We start from the raw sequence: 26,635 nt of genomic DNA, 5'->3' as shown, positions 1-26,635 counted from the left end.
TTTAGGGGTTTCTAAAAATAAAAGGAATAGTTTATACCTAAGGGGTAAGTTATTAGGTTGGAGTGTGTTTATACACATGTAAAATGTGTAATGTGTATAGGTCTTGATAAGTTTACATAAACATTTTCAGGGTGAACTTTCCAATGGGGAATTACAATAGCTGTTCAAATATAAACATGCTGTAAGAGACTTCTACATCACTGAATCCAATTGCATGGTATTATAAGCCACTGCATAATTTAATCTCCTTCACGGTGCTCTATCTTAAAAGTAATTAGGAGTTCTATATGCAGTGTTTCAGCTATTCCAGAGTCTAATTTTTATAAAAATTTCTAGTTAAAGCAGTTACCTAATTTAATTTTAATTGAAGTAAATTAACTAATAGTTTATTAATATCTCTTAGCTCTTTTCTCTCCTTGGAATTTAAAACACTGTAGAATATTGACATATATTCTTGACCTTCTATTTTGTAGGCAAAACAAGTCTGGGATTTTTTTTATCCTCTCATCTCATATTCTCTCATTTCTACTCATCCTGTTCTAGCTCCTCTCTGCCAGTTCCACTCTGAGTTGTTCTCTTTTAGACAAGGCTCCCATAATGACATACCACACTCTGAATAAAAGTTCTTAGCATTAATACTTTTCTATTCCAATTAAGTGTTCTGACTTGTATATTGTAGGGTTTTGTTTCCCTTTTCACAGCTGTATTCCTGCTTCTGTTTACTGTTCAAATGGTCATGTGGTCAAATAAAGCTTCCTGGTCCTTTTCTTCATGGTTATGTCCAGATGATGAGCTTCCAGCTCATGCAAGGGTTTAGTTCAGGCCCTTTAGTACGTATTTTCACACATGGTGCTTTGAACTCGTCACATTTCTCTCTGGTATTATTTTAGGAACTTTGCCATCCTTCACTGGGGTACATGCAACAAATTTAGACTGACATTGCCCCTTCTAGGTTAGAAACCTGCTACAAGTGGTATTTTTGTTTATGGATTTGTAAGGATCATGTCTCGTGATACTTTAGATGGAGTTATGCAACAGCTTCTGTTCTCACAGTCTGCCACATTTCTGTACTTCCATATTATTTCTTCTATATAGTATCTTTTTAACTGTTGATTATGTACCTGTTTCATTAACTTTCATATTTGCTAGAGCTAACTCACAGCATTTTTTTTTTTTACCTTAGGCTATTGCCTTGTTTTCCAAATGGGGTGCTTTTTTTTTCCCTTTTTTTTTTTTTTTCAATGTATCTCAACTGAATATATTTTCCCAGTAGAGAGAAAAACAGCAATAATTTAAAATTGTATGTGTACTTTCAGGAGCAAACATTATTCAATTGAAAGTTCTGTTACTTCTCCAAATTCTTACAGCTTCAGACTTTGTTGTAATCTGCAGTGGCAAGTAATTAGACTGCATGTAGTCTCTGTGAGTAAAAAATAATGTTATTGAGACTGGGGTATTTCAGTAAAAACATTGTTATTTCTGATATTTACTTAAAAGTAAATTTACTTAAAATTTGCACAATTTCTGCATGTTCACTTTGTAAGAAGGAGGTTCATTTGAATGCAGCATTTCATGACTTGTATGGAGTAAAAATGTCACTGCAGGAAACACTGAATGTCAGGATAGATCTGGTGAAATGCATTTAAATTTCTCAGCTCTTATTACAAGGCACTTAATAAATGAAGTAACAGAATTAGAACTTAATATAGAATGGTCTGTATAATTCTACATGGATACTAATTGGTGGTGTCTAAAGAGCAGCAAGATGTTCATGGTTCCTGAGCAAACTAGTTTTATTTTTATGATTGCTTTCTGAAATTTAATTTTTTTTAACTAGAAAAAAGACCAGGGTCACTGGGAAAGTGAATTGCTGCCAGCTTATGTTTTAAGGCAGCATTTTAAATCAAAAGCATTCTTAAAATTGGTAATATTGTATTCTTTTGTGTAGCCTCAGTAGTTTTCCAAAATTTAATGCTTCCTATTGTGATTAAAGTTATCTTAAGGGATATACCTAACTTTGCAAGTGCAGTATTTGGAAATCATTACTTTCTTGAGGTTTTTATTTGATGTACTAGTAAAATTCTGCCTTTAAAGTATGTATATACATATTATAATCTTTAGTGGGATTAAGCACATTACTTTCTTTCCAAGATTGGATTGCAATGTTCTGAGGAAAAAAATACAGATTTAATTTTGATTTTAAGTGTTTCATAGTTTGGAACAAATTTTCAGGGTTTGTAAATAGAGAAGTTACAAGTACTATTTAACAAGGTAAAATTGAGTAGAGAGTGAGTAGTAGAAGCAAAGCAATCTTCTGGTGTAGATTTTCTGCCTGGTTATAGGGGTCACTCTGATCTCCTTTCAAAGCTCTGAGCTCACCAGTGCAGTACCACAAGGATATGTGGATAGAGCATGCAACTTAGTTATTCATAAATTACCAAAATAAGCCAGTAAACTGCTGGCACGATTGCTGTTGATTTTTGGTTAGGCTCTGTTACCTAATAGAGCAAAAATGAAGCTTTTTTCTGGGGAACAGCAGAGCCTTCCAAGGCAGCAGGTGTAAAGACATGTGCTAAGTGGTGTGGCAAAACACATTAGGTTTACTTCTGTAGGCTAGGAGCTGCCCAGTGACTACTGAAATACTGGGCTTGTTCTTGGAAACTTAATGCACACTGATGGTTAGAAGAGCATGCTAAAAACTACTTGGAGATAAATAGAGAACAAAATACTGAATAGTAGCCTTTTAAACCCATTATATGATTGAATTTTTATGCAGAATTCACGTTCCCTTGTCTCAAAAAGGGTAAGATCTGGTATGAGCAAAGGTACAGAAGGGCAAACTGTAACTTGTAGCTGAGTGATGCCCCTATTTCACTTCTGTCCTTATTTTGCATACTTCTTGTGTTCTGCTTCTTTCTCCTCCCCACAATAAGGAGCATATAGCTGGGAGATGTGGTGTCCATATGGTAGGCAGAGAGTTTAATGCTCGAGGTGAGAGTCAATTAAAACTGTAGATTTGTAAAATTGTGTTCTTCTGTGACATAGCTTAGAAAAGAATAACAGGAAGGAAGAAAAAGTTACTTGTTTCATTTGTAATAAAGTCTCGATGCCAGATGTATTTATCCTCAGTGTTCTAAAGTTTAACTACTGTTTCAAACAAGGAAATGGTTTGTCAAAGATAGAATAGTTAATTACTGATTTAAGTTAGACAGAAACATATTCAGAAACCACTATGTTGCAGTGGGGGAAAGTAGGTACTAGAGAAATACACTTTCTTTTGTTCATTTAACAAATGAGACAATGGAGAGGCAAGTTCTTGTCTTTTTAAAGTGTAATATTTTATATACAGTATTTTGGTCATTGTACATACCTGATCACAATCAGTAATTGATCATTAAAGCTGATTGAATGATAAATCTGATTTTATGCCTTGTCTCCAGTCTGCAATACAATTTCAGATTCCTCTGAGGCTGTGTGTTAACACTGGAAAAACGTGATCTGCCCCTTTCCTGCATATTGAAAAAAATTCTGCCTGCAATGATTGTTGCTACAGATTTTATTATTCTTATATTCATGGACTGAAATTTTGTGTTCCTGATGTTAATTTGTACTTTTCAACATGCTGGTGTATATCCAGAATTTCTTTCTGTATTCTACTGGCTTTTGGCAACTGATTTAAACAGATCTTTTCTTCCTTCTGTGGCCAGTAGCAACATTTCTTTTGAGTTCAGTAAAGTACCACTGTGTCTTTAATGAAATTGTGAATTTTTATGAGTTGTTGTGGACTGGAGAGGCAGTTTTTGTCAAGGTCTTTTAAGATGCTAGTAGAAAAGGAATAAGGATATAATTATTAACATTTATCAACTCTAAACTTGCTTTGCTGTGTTTTCTTACAGTGAAAAAAAATATCTTAAAGCTTGAAGGATGAGTTGGACATTCACCCTTAAAAAGGGGTTCTGCAAAGGGTCAGCAGAAATGTCCAAAAAAATCCAACCAAACTTGCAGTAATTGTTAAAGTGATAGTAGTGTTTATTAGGAGAGGTGAAATAAGTGATAGATACATAATGGTTGTGCTAGGGCAGTTAAAACTGGTAATAAAGCTGAGGGTCATGATGAATGTTTGGAAGTCCTGATGTAAAAATGAACTCAGCTGTTCCTGCTTATGTCCACTGTAAGACTGGTTTGTCCTGTCTCATGCTGTATGGCAAAACTAAGATATATATATACCTCCAAATGAAATCCCTAGATTGGGCAGTGTAAAGTCAGAGAAACTATGACTTTTCTGAGGGTGGTGTCTTACCTTCTGAACTGTTATGTCTTATTAGTGACATTCTGACAGCTTGGTTTTCTTTGCACATCTAAATGATGACAGCATATACATATTCTGCATATATTATGTAATAAAGGTGTCATGCATAATGTTGTTACATATTTTATAGCAAAGGCTTTAATGGCTAGATGCAATTGCATAAAATTTGTTCTTATTATGCAGCAAAACTTGGTGTTACTTAGAAAACTAAAAAATACATTTATTCAAATTTTGGTGGGACGTAATTTTGAAATTTGCCTCAATCACTGGTCTTACTCTGTTAGTCTTTTGTTTTCTCAGAAAAAGGAAAAGAATTGCCTTTTCAATCTGTAATTCAGCAGGAAACATTGTTCATTAAAAACTTAAATTTTCATATTTGTTTTAATGAGCTCGAGTATACCTGCTATGGAAAACATCTAATAAGATTTTGGATGTACTCAAAACTGTCTTTGATATTTCTGCTTTTGGTTTAAAAATTGCATCTTTTCCTTTGGTTGAAACAGTGTCTTCTCCAGTAGATTTTGCTGAAATTGTGTTAGTGGACAGAATAGTGGAGTGGATACTTCATACAGAAATAAAAATGAACATTTAAACAGTGAGCAATCTGTTTTGAGCAGCTATGCTTGAGAGGTTGTTAGAAACAGTTTTGGGGGCGTGGTGTCAATGACAGGAGGAGTAAAGGATTGCATCATTTTGAGAATGTGGCAGAGTAAGGAGAAGAGGAAGTTTTACTGGAAGCTAGAGGAGAACAACTGAAGCATGAAATAACTAGTTCCATGAGAGTTTGTAGAAGAGAGATATGTGGCTGGCAAGAGGAGGCAGAAAAAGGCACTCTTGGGATAGCATTTCTGACATTGTAAGATGCTCAGTGTTCTACAAGTCAATGCAAAAAGGGAGGTTGGTTGGGGTTTTTTTGGTGTGATGTATTCAGGTTATATGGAGAGAAGTAGTTGACTTTTCAGATGTATCCATACCTTTTAGATGTCCTCTGCTGTTAAGTGGGAATACGTGGCACGTAAAAGTTTACCAATTTAAAAATACTTAAATTGACATTTCAGTGATCTTCACACAGAGTACAGTTATTGCTATAGCCCTCAAATTTGAAGATCTTAACTTGTTTCTACAGAAATTGCTTTTTACATATGCTTCATCCAGTTTTCAGGTCTTTGCTAATCAGTAGCTGAGATTTCAGTTTGTAAGTTTATTGCACAAAACTCAGCCTAGACTGAGTTGTTAGTTGTCAAGTAGACACTGGGCTTTTCATAGATCTAAAATTTATTTTTTTATGAAACTAGAAATATAATGACACAGTTTGTTTATGTGATGATAGATGTCACAATTTTTGGTTTTACTTTTTTTCTTGGTGTTGTGGGTTGACCCTGGCTGGATGCCAGGCACCCACAAAAGCCACTCGCTCACTCCTTCCTCTCTGCAGCTGGACAGAGGAGAGAAAATTTAACAAAAGGTTCATGGATTGAGATAAGAACCAGGAGAAATCACTCATCAGATACCATCAAGAGAAAAAGAGGCTCAACTTAGAGATATAAAGTAAATTTATTACCAACAAAATAAGAGGAGGATAATGAGGAACAAAATAAGCCTGTAAAAACACCTTTCATCCACCCTTCCCTCCTTCGCAGCTCTACCACCTGCCCCAGCAGTGCAGGGAGACAGAGAATAGGGGTTATGGTCAGTCCATCAGCTGTGGGTTCTCCTACTGCTCAAAGAGAGTTGTTGTTCCCATATTGCACCATGGGGTCCCACCCACGGGAGACATTTCTCTCTGAACTTCTCCAATGATGTTCCAATCTCACCAGCAGCACTTCTCCCAAAACCGCTGCAGCCTGAGTGCCTCCCATGGGCACACAGTCCTCCCAAACCTGCTGTGGTGTGGGTCACTCTTCCATGGGGTGCAGTCCCCCAAGGACAGGCTGCTCCAGCCTGGAAGCAGGGCCCCCTCTCTCCACCCGGTTTCCCAACAGATCACAGCTCCTCCAGGCATCCCCTGCTCTGGCATGGGCACCTTCCCCAGGGGCTGTGGGTGGATCTCTGCATCCCCCATGGATCCCCAGGGGCTGTGGGTGGATCTCTGCATCCCCCATGGATCCCCAGGGGCTGTGGGTGGATCTCTGCATCCCCCATGGATCCCCAGGGGCTGTGGGTGGATCTCTGCATCCCCCATGGATCCCCATGGGCTGTGGGTGGATCTCTGCAGCCCCCATGGATCCCCAGGGGCTGTGGGTGGATCTCTGCATCCCCCATGGATCCAGGGGCTGCAGGGGCACAGCTGCTTCACCCTGGTCTCACCACAGCCTGCAGAGGAATCTCAGCTCTGGTGCCTGGAGCACCTCCTGCCCCTCCTTCCCCACTGACCTTGGTGTCTCCATGTTGTTTCCCTCACATGTTCTCACCTCCTCCTCTTCTCTGGCTGGAATTAAAACTAGCCCCCACTTTGGTTTTGGTTTCTTCTTAAATATGTTATCCCAGAGGTGTGACCATCATCCCTAACTGGCCCAGCCTTGGCCAGTGGCATGTCCATCTTCTGAGCCATCAGGGATTGCTTCTGCTGGACATGATGGAAGCTTCCAGCAGCTTCTCACAGAAGCCACCTCTGTGAGCCCTCTCTGCTGTCAAAAAACAGGGCATGCAAAACCAATACACTTGGCAAGCATGGAAATCATGCCAAATTTCCATTTGACAAAGGTAATGTAAAAAATTTTACAGAATATTCAAATACCTTTTTTTGAGAGGAATGTTACACTGGTACTAGTAACACACAACAGTTTCCAGGTAGGATACTGAAAGTTCCTGGGATTTATGGCTAGAAAACTTCATAGTTTGCTCCTAGGTGTGCCTGAAGCAGTTCAGCCATGAGTGAAAATTGCAGCTACCTGACAGCTGTGAGTGACCTCAGAGAGGTGAGTCAGTGTCAAACCAGGTCTGTACCACTATCCTCATTACAGCTGGTGCTGCTTGGCACCCCTGATGGCAATCCCAGCAGAGTTACTGAATCAAGGCAGCAGCTTGGGCTCCTTGTTTGATGTGCAGTGCCAAGAGTTAGCTGAAAAACTTTGTTTTCTGTTCTCCCGGAGAAACCATTTATTCTGGTTGAGTAAAATGTAGTTTTCACTGATGACAAGGGATCTTCATGTGTTTATACATAGAATTTTTAAGTGGAGCAACAGTGAAACATCAAGAGCAAGTATTATTATGTATACATTAAAAAATGCTGAAGCACCATCAAGGCATCATTGTACATCTCTGTCAAATTACTGGAATGATTGATGTCATGTCAATGTCTGTGACAATTGAGAGAAATTAGATGAGAGAAAAGATTCTATTGATTTTATTGAAGCTGTGTTAGTGCTTTACTTTGTTTTCCTGTGTGGATCCCTCTCAACTGAGTAAAATAAAAAATAAATATTTCTATAAAGCATTGCAGAATACCAGAGATTAACTGAAACCTGCAGAGCCTGAAATACTTCAGGAGACATTGAACTCTTTCTCATTCTGCTCTTTCATGTAGTTGAGAATTGCAGATCAAGTCCTGTCTAGCAGAATTACTATGCTGTGTGTCATAATATAATAAAATACTGTGTTATGACCTGAACAAAGGACTTGAACCCAAGGTTCTGTATTATTTTCCAACTGTGTTATTTCCCAAGAATTCTGCAAGCTTTTGAAGTTGTTGCACAAGAAAATCTATTAAGGCCCCACAACCTTAGTTGCTGTAAATAACTTTTTATCCCTTTAAAAATAGGCTAGTTTGTCCACATTCCCAGCATTTTTTTAAAATCTTATATATGTTTTTCTTGCAGAATGTCAAGATTACTAAAGAGGGAGTTAACATGTTGAGTATTTTGAGAAGTTAGAGATGGCTTGTCTGTAGCAGTTGTAGACCTATCAAAAAATTACCATGCTGTTACCCCATAGACACCCCCAAATGAGAGCTAATATGACAGGTATTTTCAGCTTTTTTACATCCTCAGACATAGTCTCTGAAATTGTCTTAGCTTTCTACATGGTATCTTCAAGCCATTAAATATTAAACACTACAAGTCTTGTTTCTCCATTTTTAAGAGAGGAGCTAAAAGCTCTCTGTAGTTTTTTTTATGTTTTTTTTATGTTTTTTTATGTTATGAAAATATTCTGAATATAAAAAATGCTGTTCAAGTACTAAGTTTAAATATTTTCTCTTAAGCAAGACAACTTGGTTTAGTAAATTTTAACTTTCTAAGATTGCCTAAAATGATTACAGTGATCTCTGTATGGCCCTTTGCAGTCTTAGCAGCTTTCAGAAGTTTCACCAAGACCTGATGAAAATCCCCATTCAGCCTTGCTATGTAATGTTTTGAGATGCTCTCTCATCTCAGGCTTCTTAGAACTGTAAGCTTGGTTGTTTTTCTTGGTATTTACAGATGTCCCCTGGTTTACCTTTCCTGCTTTTTCCACTAAGCACTGTTTTTGCAATATATTAGACAGAAAGGGTAATAGATTTTCACACTAGGTAAGTATGGTCATAGAACATAAATCCTCTATTGACCAAAGAAAACATTGGAAGACTAAAAAAGAAAGTGGAAAGAATTCTGCATACTTGGATAGAGCAGAAGGTGTGTGGCTGTAGGAAATGAATTTTTTTAACAGTTTATTATTTAACAGTTCATTATTATTTATTTGAGATTTTTCTGGAAAGTGGAGTTAGAGATCATGTAAATAAAAACCTGAAGTTAAAAAAAAGTTGAGGGTAAATTAAGATTATTTTCAGAAATCCTGTGTGTAACAAGCAGTTTTTATTTGAGTATAGGCATAAAAAATGATAGACTAGGGAAGAGTATCTTCAAATGAATGTTCTGAATTCTCAGTAAAATATTATAATTTAAATAAATGTGTCATGCTTATAATCTAATAGATTAGTCCTTGTCATCATTATCATCATTGTTACTATGGTATAAAAAAACAGTTGATATTTGTATTTCCTTTCATAAGGTAATAAATCTTCCATTGCTCTGTACTCGGTTTTATTAATTGAAGTGAATGAGATAGCCAAGATGCTTAAAATTGTGTCTTCTGTTCCACAAAGAAACAGGAATTCAGAGAACTGGCCTGAACATTATAATATAGTCATTATAACCTCATAAAAAGCATCAGGTTTTAGTGAGAATTTATATTCAACAAGATGTCTGTATCCACCATTGGTCCACACAAGGCAATGCATAACAAACATAACAAACAGAAGCTATAATTTCACACAGCTGAAAGACTGACATCAAATGTCAACCTAATCATTTTTCAATCTTTTTTTTTATTATTTATTTGCAAACTCCAGAATGTTTTCCAGCTGAAGCATCTCTCTCTAACAAAGAGTGAATTTCTACTTGAAATTTACTTCTTTTTTTAATTAACCTTTTCTAATCACAAAAGTTTGGCAGATCACAAATCAAAGGCTGTCACAAACATCTTAGCTATCCACATATTTATGACTTGTTTAAAGAGATGTAAGAAAATCTTCAGCAATAAATAAATTCTGTCCAGAGTAATTTTTCAGATTGTACTTCACAGCCATTGACATAGATTAATGTGTACTGTGGAACTGGACAATGGCAATTTACAGTGTTATCCAGGTCTCATTTGTTCTCATCTCCCACATATGGAATTTTAAAGTTCATTCATTTGCATTAGTCATGAAGGTAGAGACACTGCCCAGTTGGAAAAAGTGGTATATATTTTCAAGAAAATTTACCTCATTATATTGAGGAGGAAATACAATCTCAAAGCTATATAACTATATAGCTTAAATTGGCTTAAATATCTTTAGTGGATCATTGTGCTTTTCAGGAAATGTCAGTTCTTATTATTCTGAATAGTTGTATTTGATTATGGGCTGGACAGAAATCAATTCAAAATTGTCTGTGCAGTCATGATATCCCTCATGGAAATTGTTCATTCACACTGTTTCCCAGGTTCTGTGCTGTGTTTAGTAGGTGGATTTGTTCTTCTCTAACAGGGAGAACATTGTGTAGCTGAATGTTCTTCCATGTGGTTGGGTTCATAAGCGTCTTCCTTTTAATGGAGCTTTTTCTCCCCACATGGAGGCAGTGGCTTCCTGGTATGGGCAGAAATATGTTCTGTTTTTCAGGTAATACCTAAAAATGCAGCAATAAGTTAATTAATCTTTTTAAGTCTGTGAAATTCACTGAAATTTTGAGAGACAGATAAAATAAATTGTGTAGTTGTGAGGTTGAGCTCTGTGTGGACGGACACTGGAACCTGTGAAGAAGATGTGTTATCTGCTCCCTTGCCATTCCTCTTTTCCTTCTCAGTATGGGAATATTAACAAACAACCACTTTAAATTGAAGAAAGAACAGGAAGCACAAAAGTGCATGTTAAACCACTCTCTCCAGTGATCAGGTGCCTAAATCCAAAATGCACTAAGGGTTTTACCTGTTTATGATTCAGTGCACCTCATTCTTCTAGTTATTTTTAAAATGACAAATGCCACTTAAAACGTGTTTGGTCCAGTGCAGGAACTTGGAATTATTTTCCTGGCAGGAAAATATTAACCACAAGGTTGTGCACTCTTGTTCCATTTTGTCTGCTTCTCTAGGTCCAAGATCTCTTTCTTTTCTGCCTTATTAACAAAGAACCCCTGCTAAGCAGGGCAGGTACTTTAATAATGACGACATTCCTGCTGAAAGTGTCCTCTTGAGTTCTGACATACTGAAAAAAAAACAATTTCTGTCAGTTTTCCATTTCTTTAAGATCAAGCAGGAAGGGAGTAAAGAGTTAAAGTTGAAGTAGCTACTGAGGGGTGGGTGGTTTGTACCAGTTTTCAATGTTGACATATGAAAATAAATAAACTAATACTTGGGGAATAGCTCTCTTGCTTCTGAGACAAGTTAAGTGCTATTATTTAATTTCTGCTATGCAAGGGGGAGAGATGGCATGGTTGTAATTAAACTTGAGGCTATTTATTTGTTACCTTCTTACAGGAAACAGATTCAACCTCTTCTAGGACAGTTTAGCCAGTTAGAGGCTTTGTTAATCTCCTCTGGGGTTGAGCAAGGGACTCTGGATGGTGTTCTCCTGGATGTTGGCTGTTCTTCTATGCAGTTTGATACACCTGAAAGAGGTTTTTCCCTGCAGAAGGATGGACCTTTGGACATGAGGATGGACTGTGACAGGTACATTACAATAGATTATTTCTTCTTGAACATCAAAAACTGTCTGCTCACAACCTCTGTGCATTTCCTTTCCTCTTAAAATTAAGAATTCTTATCCTCAAACGACATCTGATTTTGCATGAGTATCCTGTCTTTCTTTTGCTGAATGTTTTTTTCTATCAGTGCTCAGCCCTGGTTATTGTCTTTGCCTTCTGTGAAATAAGAAGAAAGTTCCAGTGATGAGTAATTAAACCAGTAATGTTTTATTAACTGTATCTTTAAATTGTAACATTTTTGGAGTGTATGGTATACAATCACAGGAACATCTCTCTTTCTCTGCCTGTACTTGATCTGGAGGCTCACAACTTCTTTCTGCAGTCCCTTTCCTTTTCTGCCACACTTGCTATTTGTGGAAACTTCACTTGAGCAGTTTCAGTTGGTTCCTCAGGAAAGGAGCAGCATCCCTCTTTTGTGCAATGGCCATCTGATCCAGTTGCTTCTCTGTAAAAGGAACATAATAAAAATAAATAAATAAAATCCTATCCATTATATTTGCTAGTTTAAATCAGGTAGCTACATTGCTTTTGACATGTTAGTATGATGTTGTCTTCCATGACCATATATTTGTTATAAGATTTACTTAGCAAAATTATAAGCTTCCTTTCTTTTTGTGTAGGAGGCACATCAGGCTTACTTAATTGTCAATTTAATGGTTACTGAGTAAATCACCTGTATTTAAATTTGAATTGGTGTTTAGTACTTTCAAGAGCATGAAAATCACTCGTGGAACGATAATTTCCACTTATGCAGCACTTTTCATCTTCAGACAACCTGATGTATTTCTGCAGCGTTTTGCTTTTTGTATGAGCAGCCAAAGGTCTGTCTTGTGTGGATGATGGCTGTAATTGCATGGTGCATTACATGACAGAGAATAACAATTTTTTTCTTGGTGTTTTGATGAACATGGAGTCTTAAGAAATAAGTAATTTGTACTTATATTGCTCACAAGAGCCAATGGGGAGCCTCAATTTCTAAGGAATTAACTTACCATATTAATATTAAGTCTGAACAGCAAATTTCATGATACTTGCTTTTTCTGGTTCTGTGCAGAATGCTCCCATGATTCTCCTGGGATTCAGTCCTCAGATTTCAAGAATCTGAACTCCAGGCTTAAATATAAGTCTGATGCATCATGAGAAAACAGACACAGAACAGGAGCATAAGAACAAAGGATACCTGAGGCATAACAAAAGCCTTACACTCCTTACGCTATGGTTGTTGCTATGATACTACTTGCCTCTAAGTTTGTTATCTTCTGTAAGATACTGCAGGGGAGTAAAAAATGCCTGAAAGAGAGGAGGAGAATTTAGAAGAGAATTTATTAAGTAGTTTGTATGTTTTCTCTGATTAGTAAACACATAGATGATGTTCATAAAATACCTTGAGCTGTTTCAGTAGTGAAGTGACAGAGATTGAGATACATAGATTAAAGGCTTACACTGTTTAAATTGTAATAAGTCCTGTAATTTATATGACTAGGTAATTTCTATTATCTCAGGAGAGTATGTATATATAAATTCTTATGCCTTTTAGTGAAAAGTAATGTTTAATTATCTTCATTAGCAATTGGTTTCATAGCAGGAGATGTGAAAGAAAAGATCTTTGAAATCAGTTCTGGCTAGAAAACAACAGGTGATGCAAGGTGGCTAAAATGAACTCATAAGAGGCAAGTTTATATTCTAAAGCTGGCTAAATAGAAAGGTCACACATAATTTCCATCCTGGCACGATACTGGAATATATTTATTCTTGTCACCCTATTAAGCATAGTTTATGATAATACTTGGAAGTTAAACCTGTTCTAATTGAAGTTAAGGAACAAACTCCATTTAGACCAGCAAGAGAAAGGATTTCAAAGGTGCAAGCTGTTTTCACAGAGCTGCCATCTCCTATTTGAAAACCTCAAAGGCACTTGTGTGCAGTGTGTGTGTGTGTGTGTGTGTGTTTGACTTTATGTCTCAACGCCATGAAGCTTCACCTCTTGTCAATGAAAACTGACGTCAGTGAACTAATTATCTCTTCTCCTGCGTAGGTACCCTGACATGCCCACTGCTGCTGATGTTGTGAACGCTTTAGATCAACAGGCGCTTGCGTCCATCCTGAGAACGTACGGGGAGGAGAGGCACGCTAGGAAAATCGCTTCAGCCATCGTTCAGGCACGCAGCATATACCCCATCACCAGAACTCAGCAGCTGGCAAGCATTGTTGCAGGTACCCTCATTAATTCTTCACAGTGGCTGCTGAGGAGAGGGGAAAAAAAAAAATAAAAAAAATTAATCCCCCAAAGTCCCAGAGGGATCTATTTGTACTTGAAATCATGCAGGATCTAATCCTGCCTGTTCTGCTCTGATGTCAGCTCTCTGTTTCTTTTTTTTTTAAGCTCCCATTTTTTTTGTACTGTAGTTTGACAATTACTTTAATAATAGATTTAACATGAAGTGATTTATCATTTTGTCAACCAAGCTGAACCACAGAATAACAGCAGCCTTGGGTATTCTTTATCCTGGCTATTGATAAACTTTCAAGTATCAGATATGTCATATCTTAGTTTTAAATTTCTGTATTTTAATATTTTAAGGGGAGGTACCATGGCAGTTTCCAATTATGAGTAAAATCAGACAATTTCTGTCTTTTTAAAGAATCAGGAAGCACAAAGCAATACGTGGCTTGCTTCACCTTGTGCACAGATCAGCCTGAAGAGAGTATTGAAACACTTCATCTTCCGTGCTCCTCACTGTAAACAACTTGAAGAAAATGCAGTTAGGCAGGAACAGTGCTTACATCAAGAACCTTTACATTTGTGTTCTCAAATAAAAAATTTCAAGGAAAAATGCAAGGCACAAATCCTGCTCATTGGTATTCTAATATGTAGCATCAGGATGTTTTTATTTTTTTAACCAAATGATGAAAATTACTACATCTTGTCACAAATAAGTCTAAACTGCTGACTTTGAATAGAGACCTATAAAATTCTAGTCCAAATTTAACATTTGCTAAAGAAGAATGTAAAATATTTGTATCAGTATCCTGAAGACTATTAAAAAATTTATGATATTCTTAAAAATTTGTATTATTTAAACTGGAAGTCTAAGGCACTTAAATTTAATGATGGAGAAATTAATTGTTTGTATTTGTAGAAGTCAGGATACTTTAGCAAAATGTCCAGTCAACCAAGGCCCAAAGTTTAGCTGATATGATAAAAGGACCTGAAGACACTGCTTGCTGTTGTAAGCCCCTGCTGTAAATACAGTGAATATAGCAATATTAAAAAAACCCCAGAGATTAAGCACTATGTGACTTTTATAAACCTTACATTTTTAATATCATCATTAGAAATATTCTGAAATAATAATTTTGGGCTTTGTCAAATCTATCTCGTACTTTTTTTCTAAAAAAACCTTTTGATTAAGACAGTGTACCAGTATTGAGTGTGAAGAAAACGTATCACTGTGATAAAGGTACAACATGTTACGTGTTGGAGACAAGCAACTCAGTAATTCTGAAATAATTTTGTGCCGTAGCTCAAACTAAGGAAATGAAAATACTCGTGTATAAAAAGATAGAGATTGAAGATCCCTTCATGTTTAATGTGCTGCATGTGAGTCATCAGTTAATGGTCACTTTCTGTGACACTGAGAAGGATTTTTTTGTTCTCAGTCTGAATTCTCTGCTATATTTGAGGAGCTTCTTGATCTACGAGTCAGGAATGCATCAGGTGGTGTACATGCCAAAAACAACGAGTCCAGCAAACATCTGCCAAGAGAATAAATATGTATTTTTTGTGTGCTTCTTTTGAAGTACACTAGTAGTTACAGCAATTTTAGAGCTGTTGCATTGATCCCTGTTTGCATAAAACTTCTTCCAGTTTTAATTTGATTCATCCAGTAAAGCACTGTGGTGGATCCTATTGGTTTTTGAACTGATTAAGAAAACCTGAAGGAAAATTTTCCTAATTGTGATATATTCTGATTTATTTATCATCTATCATTAATATATATTCTTACATGAAATTATATTGGTGAAGTTATTGGGATAAACCAGAGCTAAAGTGCCAGAGACCACAGCTACAGGAACCTCTTGATGGCACAGCCCAAAAAAAACCACTGACTAATTCAGGACTTTACCAGAGTCAGATTTATGACCTATTAGTTAAATGTTATGTCCTTTAAAAAATAAAATATTAATAAGAATTATAAAATCTTGCATTTCAGGTTTTGCAGATTCTTTGCAAGCCTGATTAGCTTCCAGAACAGGGTCATTATCTTTGCCTAGTTTAGGAACCAGAACACAAGCAAAAACATCTAGCCAATGAAGCTGGGTGTCAGCATCTGAGAATTTGTGTAGTGTCTCTATTTCTTTCTCCTCTTATTGATTACAATGGCTTCAGATTTTCTAGAGCTCCCAGGTTTTATCTTAAGGTCTAGCTGATAATCAGAATCACAGTGAATCTAGATTTGGACTAACCTGAACTTGGAAAATTTAATTTCTTTTTACAGAATGCTAGACTTCTGGTCTTCCCTACCACCTCCCAAAAGGTTAGAACATGTATTGCAGTTCCTGATTGATTAGAAGATAAAAGTGAAGGATGTAGTTAAAAAAAACCCAAGGAAACAAAACAACATTAAAAAAAAATGTGGTTATAAATATTATCCAAAAGGTTTCTGATCTGTTTAAATGAGATCTCCACAAGTTATGGAATCTGCATTAGGAGGAGTTTTTGGTTGAGTCTTGGGAACAGCATCTCTCCCTGTGGCACAGTCAAACTCTCCTCACTATTTATAATTTTCACAGAGCTATTTGCAGCATTGAATGCTCTGCAAATACTAAGAATCAGTAGTTCTCAACTGAAGGTTGTGAATAGATGTGTTAAAGTTGATTAAGAAGCACTTCCTGATGTCTTTTGTTGTATCTCATTGAGTTGTTTGGAAACAATAGATCTAACTGCATGTGCAGGAAAACTCATTAAAATTGGTGAAATTTTTGGAATGTAATTTTCATATGCTTTTCCTGTACAATGAAGGGTCTATTTTGATTTATTTTCAGGGGGAAATGGACCTTTTTATCTATTAATTTTTGTTCAAAATTTATTTTTTCTGAGCATTATTTAGATACATAATCTATTAACAGACAATTTTGAGGTCATGTAATCATTTGGCCTTAACTTGCAAGGAGTTGATAGCGAAACGTTAAAGAAATTTTAAAAGTTTAAAAAGCACTTTAATGGGGAAAGCCAATTTCATTCAGAATGGTTCACTTAATTATCAGTTTGGAATTTGTAATGTTGCCTGAGTTTCAGATGGGTGAGAATTAACACTGTACTGAGGGAGCCTAGACAAAAGGACATTAGTTGCGTCACAGAAACTTATTAAATGCAGTGCTAATTCAACAGACGAATTCCTGCAAACAGGTGCACGATCTGAATTAATTTTTAAACTCTCCCACTCTCTTACACTCTGGAGACTTTAATAGTTCATATTGACAGGCACAGCACATTGCTAATTTCATTCACAAGCTTTTAAAATTTCAATAGATTTCAACATGTGAACCTATTTGATTTTTTTTAAAGTGTAAGTATCATCAGGGCATCCTGAAACTAAAAATGGTTATTTCTCTCACTGGGATTTCCAACCAGTCATCTAGCCAGAAGCGTGGTGTTTTTTATGAATGAAATTAATTTTACAAGCATCCCATACAGATTTTTTTTTTTTTTAAATGTTTTTGTACGTTGGACAACCAGTTACCAGGAAAGTTTTTCTTTCAATGTCTTGGTAACTGGAGGGGCCTGGGTGAAAAGTGATGGGCCTGAGGAGAAAGCACAAATAGATTTTTATTTAACTAAACTAGAGGAGTCAGAGTGATAGGAGAATTTTTTCACCCATGGAACATAGATCAGAATCTATTGCCTCTGCTGAAAAGCTGATGGCCAGTGTGACAGAAATAACTACCAGAGATTATGTTTATTAGTTAATCCCAGTCTTTGACAATAGACCAGTAAGTCTTGGAACATGTAGACAGTGTGATTTTGTTTTTAATCTGTGAGGTTTTGGTTGCATAAAAATGCAAAGTGGCTGCATTTACCAATATCCTGAATATTAGTATTATTAATAATATTAGTATATTATATTATACTATAATATATATTATATATATATAATATTATAATATTATTATAATATTAGTATTCTGTTCTTTGTTATAGGACCTGCAGTGCTCCTTGTGCATGTTCAACTGAGGCATGTAAGGTTGTATTATACTTACAGAATATAACTGGGCTTTAATTAATTTTTCTTCAGTGATAAATTATTGATAATAATAAATTAATGTCACAGTTGTCATAGAAAGTTATTGCAGGAAAAAAACTGCACTCAACAGCCATGGCAGGATAAGTGGAGGAACTTTTCAGACACCTGTTAGTGTCCTAGACATGCTGATGGCCTCAGTGTCATTGCTCTTTTATTTATCTATTCAGCATTGCAATTGCAAAATATCAGTGTTCATGATCAGGCCAAGGAAAATCTGCCCAGATATCAGCATACTGTGTCCATTTACATTTTTACAAAGTCTTTTGAAGCTGAATTTAGATTGCTAGAGTGGTTTGGGTTGGAAGGGATGTTAAAGACCATCCAGTTCCAGCTGCCCTGCCATGGACAGGGACACATTCCACTGGACCAAGCTGCTCAAAGCCTCATCCAGCCTGGCCTTGGGCATTGGCAGGAATGGGGAATCTACAGCTTCTCTGAGCAGCCTGTTCCAGTGCCTCACCACCCTCAAAGGGAAGAATTTCTTCCAACCTCTAATCCATTCAATAATTCTGAACATTCTACTAGTGCTTGTAGTTGTTACTTGACCTGTAAAGAAAGTTGTGTTTATTTTGCCTAGCATAAAATTCCTTCTTGTTATGAAGGAATTTACATTAAGAGACAGTAAATTTACAATTTACATTAAGAGACAGTTTTCATCACACACAGCTGGCACTCAATGGCTGTTCCAAGGGTTCCATTTTCAAAGAATCTTTCTATAGGTATGTTAAGAAATATGGAAACAGATACCGTGCCAATTAGTACAAGTTTGGTGTCTGTTTCTTGGGATAACTTATGCTCTCTGATTTTTTAGTTCTCCTTTTAATTCAGGTCTCTCATCAAAATGAGTTTTGTGACTTCTACAATGAGATTATACATTCTTTTTAAGATTCATAGTAAATATAGAAGGTTGTATTCTCAAGGACAGAAATTATATTAGCTAGCTAGTGTAGCTTTTTCCAGAGTTTGTAAATGATGGAGAAGCCTATCTCCTGCAGCCTACATCTGTTTACTCTGTTTTGTGAGACAGCTTCAAGCCACAAATTTGTTGGGAGAAGTCAATCCTGTTGCCACTTCCTGTCTTGAAGGATTCAGACTATAAGGATTGGAAGCAGCCAAAGCTACAATGGGTGCCTGCAGTGAATTTAGGAGCTGTTAGCTTTGGAGATCAGAGGATCAGAGGAGGTAGGGAAGGTAGTTAGGAAAATCAGTTATGCAGAAATGTATCTTAGGGACCTAGCATACATGACAACAGCTTTGTTAATAATGATTGAATTTTAAAATCCCATTATTTTCCTCTGTCTTTGCTGAGCACTGAGATTGCTTGTGTGTGTGATACACTTAGTGAACACTTAGGCTTTTTGGCATAAGAAAAATCTTACCTTTAAAACTCTCAAGAAATCTACTAATCAATTCTTCTGTGCAAGCATATTATGGATAATGATATTTACTCACTTTTTTTCAATCACTGTGCAAATTTGAATTTAAACAACTAATTTTAGAGGTACAGTATTCCCCTCTTTTACTTCACTATGTAGAATATCAATTACTTGATTATGAACTTCATTAACTTCAAACTCTTTGCTTCATTATGTTATAGCTTAGCACTGAAATTAGGGCATTCTAATACATATATACCAATTGTGTTGAAAAATAATTGTCCAGTTATGTGCTAGCATTATTTATTCAATTTGTCTTTCCCAGACTCCTGTGATCACTTCCATAATAGATTATAAATTTACTTGGGTTTCACAGATCTTACAGGATTCTTGCATTGTAGTACTCTGATCCATCAAATAAGGCTTCTCTAGCTTTTTGTTCTGTACCCATGTAATGAAAGTTCAAGCCTAAAGAGCATTAAATATTGATATATTAAAATTTCTATCAAAATTTCGGTTTCTACAAAAACTTGTTTGGCTCATAAGAATTTTGGGGAAAGGAAGAGGGAGTTTTGTGCATCTAATAAAAAATATTTATTCTGGTGATTTTAGGTCTGACACATTCTGCTGTGTACACTCAGAAAAACACAACAGCTGCATTTTTTAAATTTCTCAAGGTATTTTTGTGAACATTTGAAGAGAAACAGGTGTAGTTCAGCAACTGCTATTCCCAAACAAGGATACCTCTTTTAAACTTCAAGTGATTCATTGAAAGGTAGTTATTACCAGGCAGACATTGTCTTCAGTTATCTCTGTCTGTGAGGAAATGCAATTATCTGGAAGGTAACAGGTGAAATTGTGGCCATTGTATATATATTGTATATATTATATATATATATATTTATTTATTTATTTATATATTATATATATATTATATAATATATATTACATATATTATATATTTATTTATATTGTATGTATATATTTATTTATTTATTATTTTTATTTTTATTAATTTTTATTTTTATACTATTTTTTTTCCTTAAAAGCCTCACACAGCCACAAATACCAAATTGGCATTGATTACACTGAGCTGTGAGACTTACCTATCCTATCTTTTTTTTCTTTATCTTGATTTCAGCTATTATTTTTCAGTTTAAATTTGTGGTGCTTTTGGAGAAGGAATTTCTCTAAAAGATTCTAGGGGAAAAAAACCCCAACACTTAACCACGAAGCGTCTCAGTTTAATAGGGTTTACATTCAGAGATGTGAATTCAAAACATAAAATAAAGATATATTACAAAGAAGTAAGCTCACTACTCAAGTTCCAGTTTTGACTGTGCTTTCCTTCAAATTCATCTTGCATGAGGGGATGTCAGGATGCAGAAATACTGAGTTATTAACTTTTATTTAACTATTGACTGCATCTTTTAAATTGTATGACAGGTGCTTTTCCAGCCTCAGCACTCTATGCACGAAGGGACCTTCTTCACAGACCTGTGCACGTGGCTACTAAAACTTTCCAAGGCCTGCGAATATTTGTAAATGATGAGCTCCATGAACTCTTCATAGGACTGAGGACAGCTGAGAAGTTTCTAAAACCAGGAGGTCGCCTCGTAGCCCTCTCCTTTCATTCGCTAGAAGATCGTATTGTCAAACGTTTTCTTCATGGAATTGACATGACGGAGAAGTACAGTCTTGGCTCAAAGCAGAAGATAAGACAGGCTCTGAAAAATTCCTCCAGAGGAGAAGATGCACGAGAATCTCCCCATGGAAAATCCAACTCAAAGTGGATTTTGATACAGAAAAAAGTCCTCACACCCCAGGCCAAGGATATTCAAACAAACCCAAGAGGAAGGTCGGCCAAACTAAGGGCTGCTATTAAACTCTAAAGAAAAATACATGATTACATGATTGTATAATTTTCTTAGATTCTGTTTTCCAGAATGCTAACTGGGCAGATAGTATCAAACTGAAAAAATAAAATGAAGGTTATTGGAGAATATTTCTGTCTTACCTTTGTGCTTCTTTTTGATTATGAAGTAGTATAGAGCATGAAAATGCGCAAAATAAATGCCTTATATATACCTAAATATAAGTGGGTGTCACTAATTATACAAAAAAGACATCTTTTTTTTTTAAAAGAGCATCAAACACCAAGTTTTTAAAAATTGCAGGTTTGATGTATTTGGAATATTCCCCATAGATTCATTTCAAGATCCTGACATTAACAGTCTAAATTCAGTAGCTAATTGAGACATATTTTTATGGGGGTGAATTTCACATACCTAATTCAGATGTCTGGTTTAGTCTAGATTAAGTTTAAACTAACCAAAGAATTCATGCCTCTGTATCCCAGCTAACTTGGATGAATGCCTATGGGACAAGAGCTAATTCTTAAATAAAGTGACGTCAGTATGCCATGTTCTATCCAGGAATTTCTAAATGGACTCTCACCTTTTTTAAAATAAGTATTTATTATACTTATATATATGAGTGATCACCTGGTTCTTTAATGATTAATAATTTTAAATAATAAATGTATCTTGGGAGAAGAAAAGGGTTCTTAAAAACCACTGTTGACACTTGGACACTGCAGTAGAGCAGACAGATTTGTACTTGGTCATCTGAATTTCTTCCTGCAACCAGAACTTCTGTGCATAGATCCACTGCAACTTTTAGGTGTTGGAATTAGAATTAACCCATCAAAAAAGCAGTATTGTGGGTCTTATGAAGTATTCTCCTTTGTTGGTGATTGTTTATTAAGAGGTATTAAATTATTTTAGGAATAACTCTTAACACTACCTTTCTGTCTGGGTTCTATACTAGGTTGTAGAACATTTAACATTATTTCTTTTTCAGTTACTATGAATTAAATTTAATTTTGGGTTTATATTTTATCTTAAAAGACCACTGGTTTCCTAGTTTTATATGCTACAAATGAATGGAAAATAGTATAAGTTTCCACTTCTTTGACCTCTGACTCATCTCTTCAGGAAAAAGTCTTAATTTAGATAATCAAATTGGGACCAAGATTTCATTTGTGATGTCTGAAACTTGGTTGGTAGAATAAAAAAAAAAGCAATTTCTGACTCAGCTGAATGACTACTACACTGGCTTCTGAACAGCTGACAGGATAATTCTGAACTTGATTTTCACCAAGAACCCTCTTTTGTGTCGATTACTTCACGGTAGTTTTTTGGGCCATATTGAAACAAGCTGATATTTAGGTTCACTGTCTAATATACAATATAGTGAAATAGCTGGATATTGTTTCATTCCTTGATAGAGGTAAGTCATATAGTGTATTCTTGTATTATATATATAATATATATAATATTAATTATATATTATATATAATATATAATTAATATATATAATATCAATTATATAAAATATATAATATATAATTATATATTATATATACTATATATATAGTATATATAATATATATATTATATAGTTATAGATGATAACATCTATCACTAATCTGAAATAACAGTTAAATGATGGTGGACATTTTGTTCTTCCCTGAAATTTCAATATTTTTCCACTAGCTTCATTATACATGCTGCTTAAATAAAACATTGCACTTCAAATAATATTACTTACTCTTGTCATCTTTGGGACAACAGAATGTACCCTAAATAGATATTTTTTTCATGCAAACATTAAATATAAATAGCTAATGTTATTTTTAGCTAAGATTTCATACTGAAATGTATTTCAGTTGTAGATTTGAAAAATTGTGCCTCCAACATAGGCTTAGAAGAGTTGTAGTGTCCTGCTGTGCATTGTTCAGGACACACTTCAGGGAAAGACCATCCAGTTATAGCAGAATTAGTACCTCAGAAATTATATGAAAGCATTAAAATTCCTTATACTTAAAATAATGTTTAAAATCTACACTTCTAATACCTAAATTCAAAGGCACAGTTTCTTAGGATAATTGAACTATACAAAGTTGTGTAAATACCCTCCCTCATTTGGGAAAAGAGGCTTTTATTTGCCTTTAGGTTGGAGTTGCACAGCCATGACAGTATATAATTTGTTGAGTTTTTCCCTTTATAGGTTCTATTTCTCTCCTGTCAGCATCTCTTCTCTTTCAGCTTTAAACCTGACATATGGAGAGTCCTAGAATTTTAACCTCTGCTTGCCTGAGGAAAAAATCCCTTCTGGTTTCCCACAAAAAACTCTGTTTATATTTGGTTAAAGTCTTGTCTCTTTAACCATTTCACCTAATTTCATTTCATAAAAAATAGGGACTATTTACACAGATATGCAGGGATAGGACAAAGGGAAATGGTTTTAACTAAACGAGGAGAGATTTAAAGTAGGTGTTAGAAAGGAAATCTTTACTCAGAAGGTGCTTGTTGGAGTCTGAGTTACAGAGTGTGAGCCCTTGTTTCTGATATTTAGTTTTAAGATCCAGATAAACACTGAATTTCATATAACACGATATTCATGAGCATGTTTTCATGGTGATACATGAAAAAAACTTAAAGTTAGATAGAAAAAGCTAAAAGTGTGTGTAGATTAGAAAGTTTTCTTAAATCACTGGGTGAAAAAGTTAATTTAGAGAACAGGAGACAAGATGAAGGATTTAAGGTGTTGTCTCTTGTCCCTTCTTCTTTCTTCTTCATGTTCTTCTCTTACAGGTTTTTAGGTAGTAATGAGTGATTGGATAGAAAATGCCACAGTGCAGCACACAGGTGAAGGGTCATTGAGTCATTAAGAAAAATAATTTACGTGTCTATTGTTAATTGGGTAAAAAAGGTATAAAGATAAAAGAACTGCATGTTTCGGGGCCATTTTGTGCATCACACACGAAGTGTGCCACAAGGCCTTGTTTGTACCATCAGAAGAAAGAAATGTACCAGATTGCAGAGATTAACCTTGTGTAGCCAGCCTGGAGAGACCTGTCAAGTTTTGTGATGACCATTTAATAAACATGAGAAACAAAATTCTAATGAACTCGAGAGTTTTCTTCAGATCATGAGAACTGAGATAAGCAGGGCTCCCCAAGAGGGAGGATCCCAAAAGAATTCAGTCCAAAGGAGGCTGAAAAATCCAAGAAGAGCAAGAAAAATACAAAAAAAAAAATGCAGCAAGATCAGAGAAACAGAAAAAAGGTTTTTTAGAGAAAAGTTACAGTGCTGAGGCTCTAGAACACGTTGCCCAGGGGAGCTGTGGCTGTGCCATACCTGGAGGTGTCCAAGGCCAGCTTGGATGGTGGAAGATATCCCTGCCCATGGCAGGGAACAGATGATCCTTTAGGTCCCTTCCAACCCAAACCACTCTGTGATTCTGTGACTTGGTAAGCAACATTAAATTATATGAAGGGTATTAGGCATTTATCTTAGCAGAATACATGTCTACAGAGCACACCTTACATTTTTCTGATGCGGTATATGAGATGTGTTATTAAAATTAGTTGGTTTTCTTGCCACAATTGAAAATGATGGGTAAGACAGAGATGGCATCCAGTGGAAAATGTCTCCCTGAAAACCAAGGCATGCTGTCAAGGTACAAGTTATCTATAATTTCTAAAAACTTCCATTCAACCCAATCAATGTACATTTTAATACAGTCAAATGCAAGATTATCTATCAAGAAAGAAAGAAGTTTGTAGACTGTGTTTACAGGGAATATGACAAGAATATGGTTCTGTACACAATGGGAAGAGTAGAAACATCCAATATATAGAATAATTACAGAGAACATCTTGAGGTAGTTCTGGAGAGACAGTGGTGCTACACAATATGTGCACGGAGCACACTTTGCTGAAGAGTGGATCTTTTCATGTTAGTACTTTAGAAGAGTGGAAAGAAATTAAAAAGGATAAACCCCAGCTCTAAGGCTATTTGTATGCATTGCAAACATGCTTTCTATTGAATTTACTAGACAATAGGATTTGATTAGTCAATCCAAGTTACTGTAAAAGTTGGTCTGCTGTCAGAAGTACCTGCCTGGTAAAAGAATTTGCATAGTATAATTTGAAAAGTAGACACACTTATCCTGTGACTAAGATATTTATAATAAAAAATCACTACACTTTAAAACATGATTTAACAGTATAAACACAATTGTCTGCATTTACAGCCTGTCAGGGCCTACTGACAATTATTACTTCCCTATTGCTTCCTAAAGAAAAAGAATCAGTATGCTTCCTAATGCAAGTAATATAAGGAATTAATATCTCTTTAGTTTTGGTTGTTTGGGGCTTTTTTAGCTTTCACAGTTGAGTATTTTATCACTAGTCTTTTACAGTCACATCTGCCAAGATTACCACTTGACTTGAAAAGAATCCCAGTCTGGAACACGAGTTTCTGTAAAGATGTGTGGAGGGATGTGATGGATGGAAGCTGGAAGGAAAGGATTCCTAATGGAGAACGAATGGGAAAATGCCGATTTCAATGAACGCTATTAGCAAGCGCCTCTTCCAGTAGCAAGTGTTGTATCAGATGTTTTGCATTCTGCCTTTTAGAGTAGCATTTCTGTGATGATTAATGATTCATGTAATTGCTCTAAGATTACTTTTTGTACTGGGGAAGACATGGTATTAATTGGAGAGTTTATGCTCCTAAACAGTGTCACAGCGCAGCGAGAAGAGCTGTGCCCTCAGGAAAGGTGACGTGCAGGGATGGGAGGATTGCAGTAAGAAGTCTTAGATCCAGATTGTTGGTGATTTGATTAATTTAAATTTTAAAATAACTTAGTAGTTTTAAGTAATCAGCCGTGACTCACTGTTTAGTATCACTGAGCAAAAGTACTCGTGAAGAATGAGACAAATTTGAATAAACAGGGAAGTAATGAACTCATAAGTTGGTTTTTTGCTGTCCACCTTACTTAACATCTTCAGCAACAGTAAGGAAGGGGGCCCAGACCTGGTTTTCTTGTGCTCTTCTCAAGAAAGAGCCCTTCAGTAGATTTAGTACCATTTACAGCAGGATTTTGAAGAGCATTCGGTGGAGTATGGGAGTCTTTATATCCATACATTTACTTTTCCATAAAGCACTTGCTTAAAACCTACCTGTAAGTTAAAATAACAAGAAATTAAATTTATAGGTCTTTCAGAAGAAATATAATCAAATGCAGAGTCCTTTTTACACTGGAGTTATACTGCAATTAAAGCAGGATTTTGTGGATTAATTAAGACTTCATTGCTACAAGTGAATCTTGCAAATAATTTAAATGAATGTAGAACAGCTTTTTCCCTTCATCCCTATCTGTAGAAGAAAGAATGGAAAAATATGTTTAATTTAAAATAACTAGGCAGCAAAGCTGAAAAGTTAAAAAAAAAATTCTTTATGGAGTCTGTATAAAATTTTAAGAAAATTCAATATATGCAGGAAGGATTCTATTACTTTTTTTGTTCATTGCTTAATTTTGCCTGTTTGGGATAAACAGTAGCAGTGAGAGAGCTCA

At 35.6% G+C, this 26,635-nt stretch overlaps 1 protein-coding gene across 1 annotated transcript in view; it reads left to right on the top strand.

Moving 5' to 3' along the window:
* Positions 1-21,212, top strand: part of METTL15 (methyltransferase 15, mitochondrial 12S rRNA N4-cytidine) — an 87,941-nt gene extending 66,729 nt beyond the window's left edge. The window contains exons 4-6 of the mRNA XM_014259008.2: positions 11,300-11,491; positions 13,562-13,740; positions 20,654-21,212. Of these exons, the coding sequence (XP_014114483.2) occupies positions 11,300-11,491; positions 13,562-13,740; positions 20,654-21,099 (817 nt within the window). The 3' untranslated portion in view covers positions 21,100-21,212. The remainder of the gene's footprint in view (positions 1-11,299; positions 11,492-13,561; positions 13,741-20,653) is intronic.
* The last annotated feature ends 5,423 nt before the right edge of the window (positions 21,213-26,635 follow it).

Source organism: Pseudopodoces humilis, chromosome 7, assembly GCF_049639895.1.
Source record: "Pseudopodoces humilis isolate 2021_Gansu_Grassland_sample_001 chromosome 7, ASM4963989v1, whole genome shotgun sequence".
In the NCBI taxonomy this organism is placed as follows: domain Eukaryota; kingdom Metazoa; phylum Chordata; class Aves; order Passeriformes; family Paridae; genus Pseudopodoces; species Pseudopodoces humilis.
This window is presented reverse-complemented; position numbering and strand designations above follow the sequence as displayed.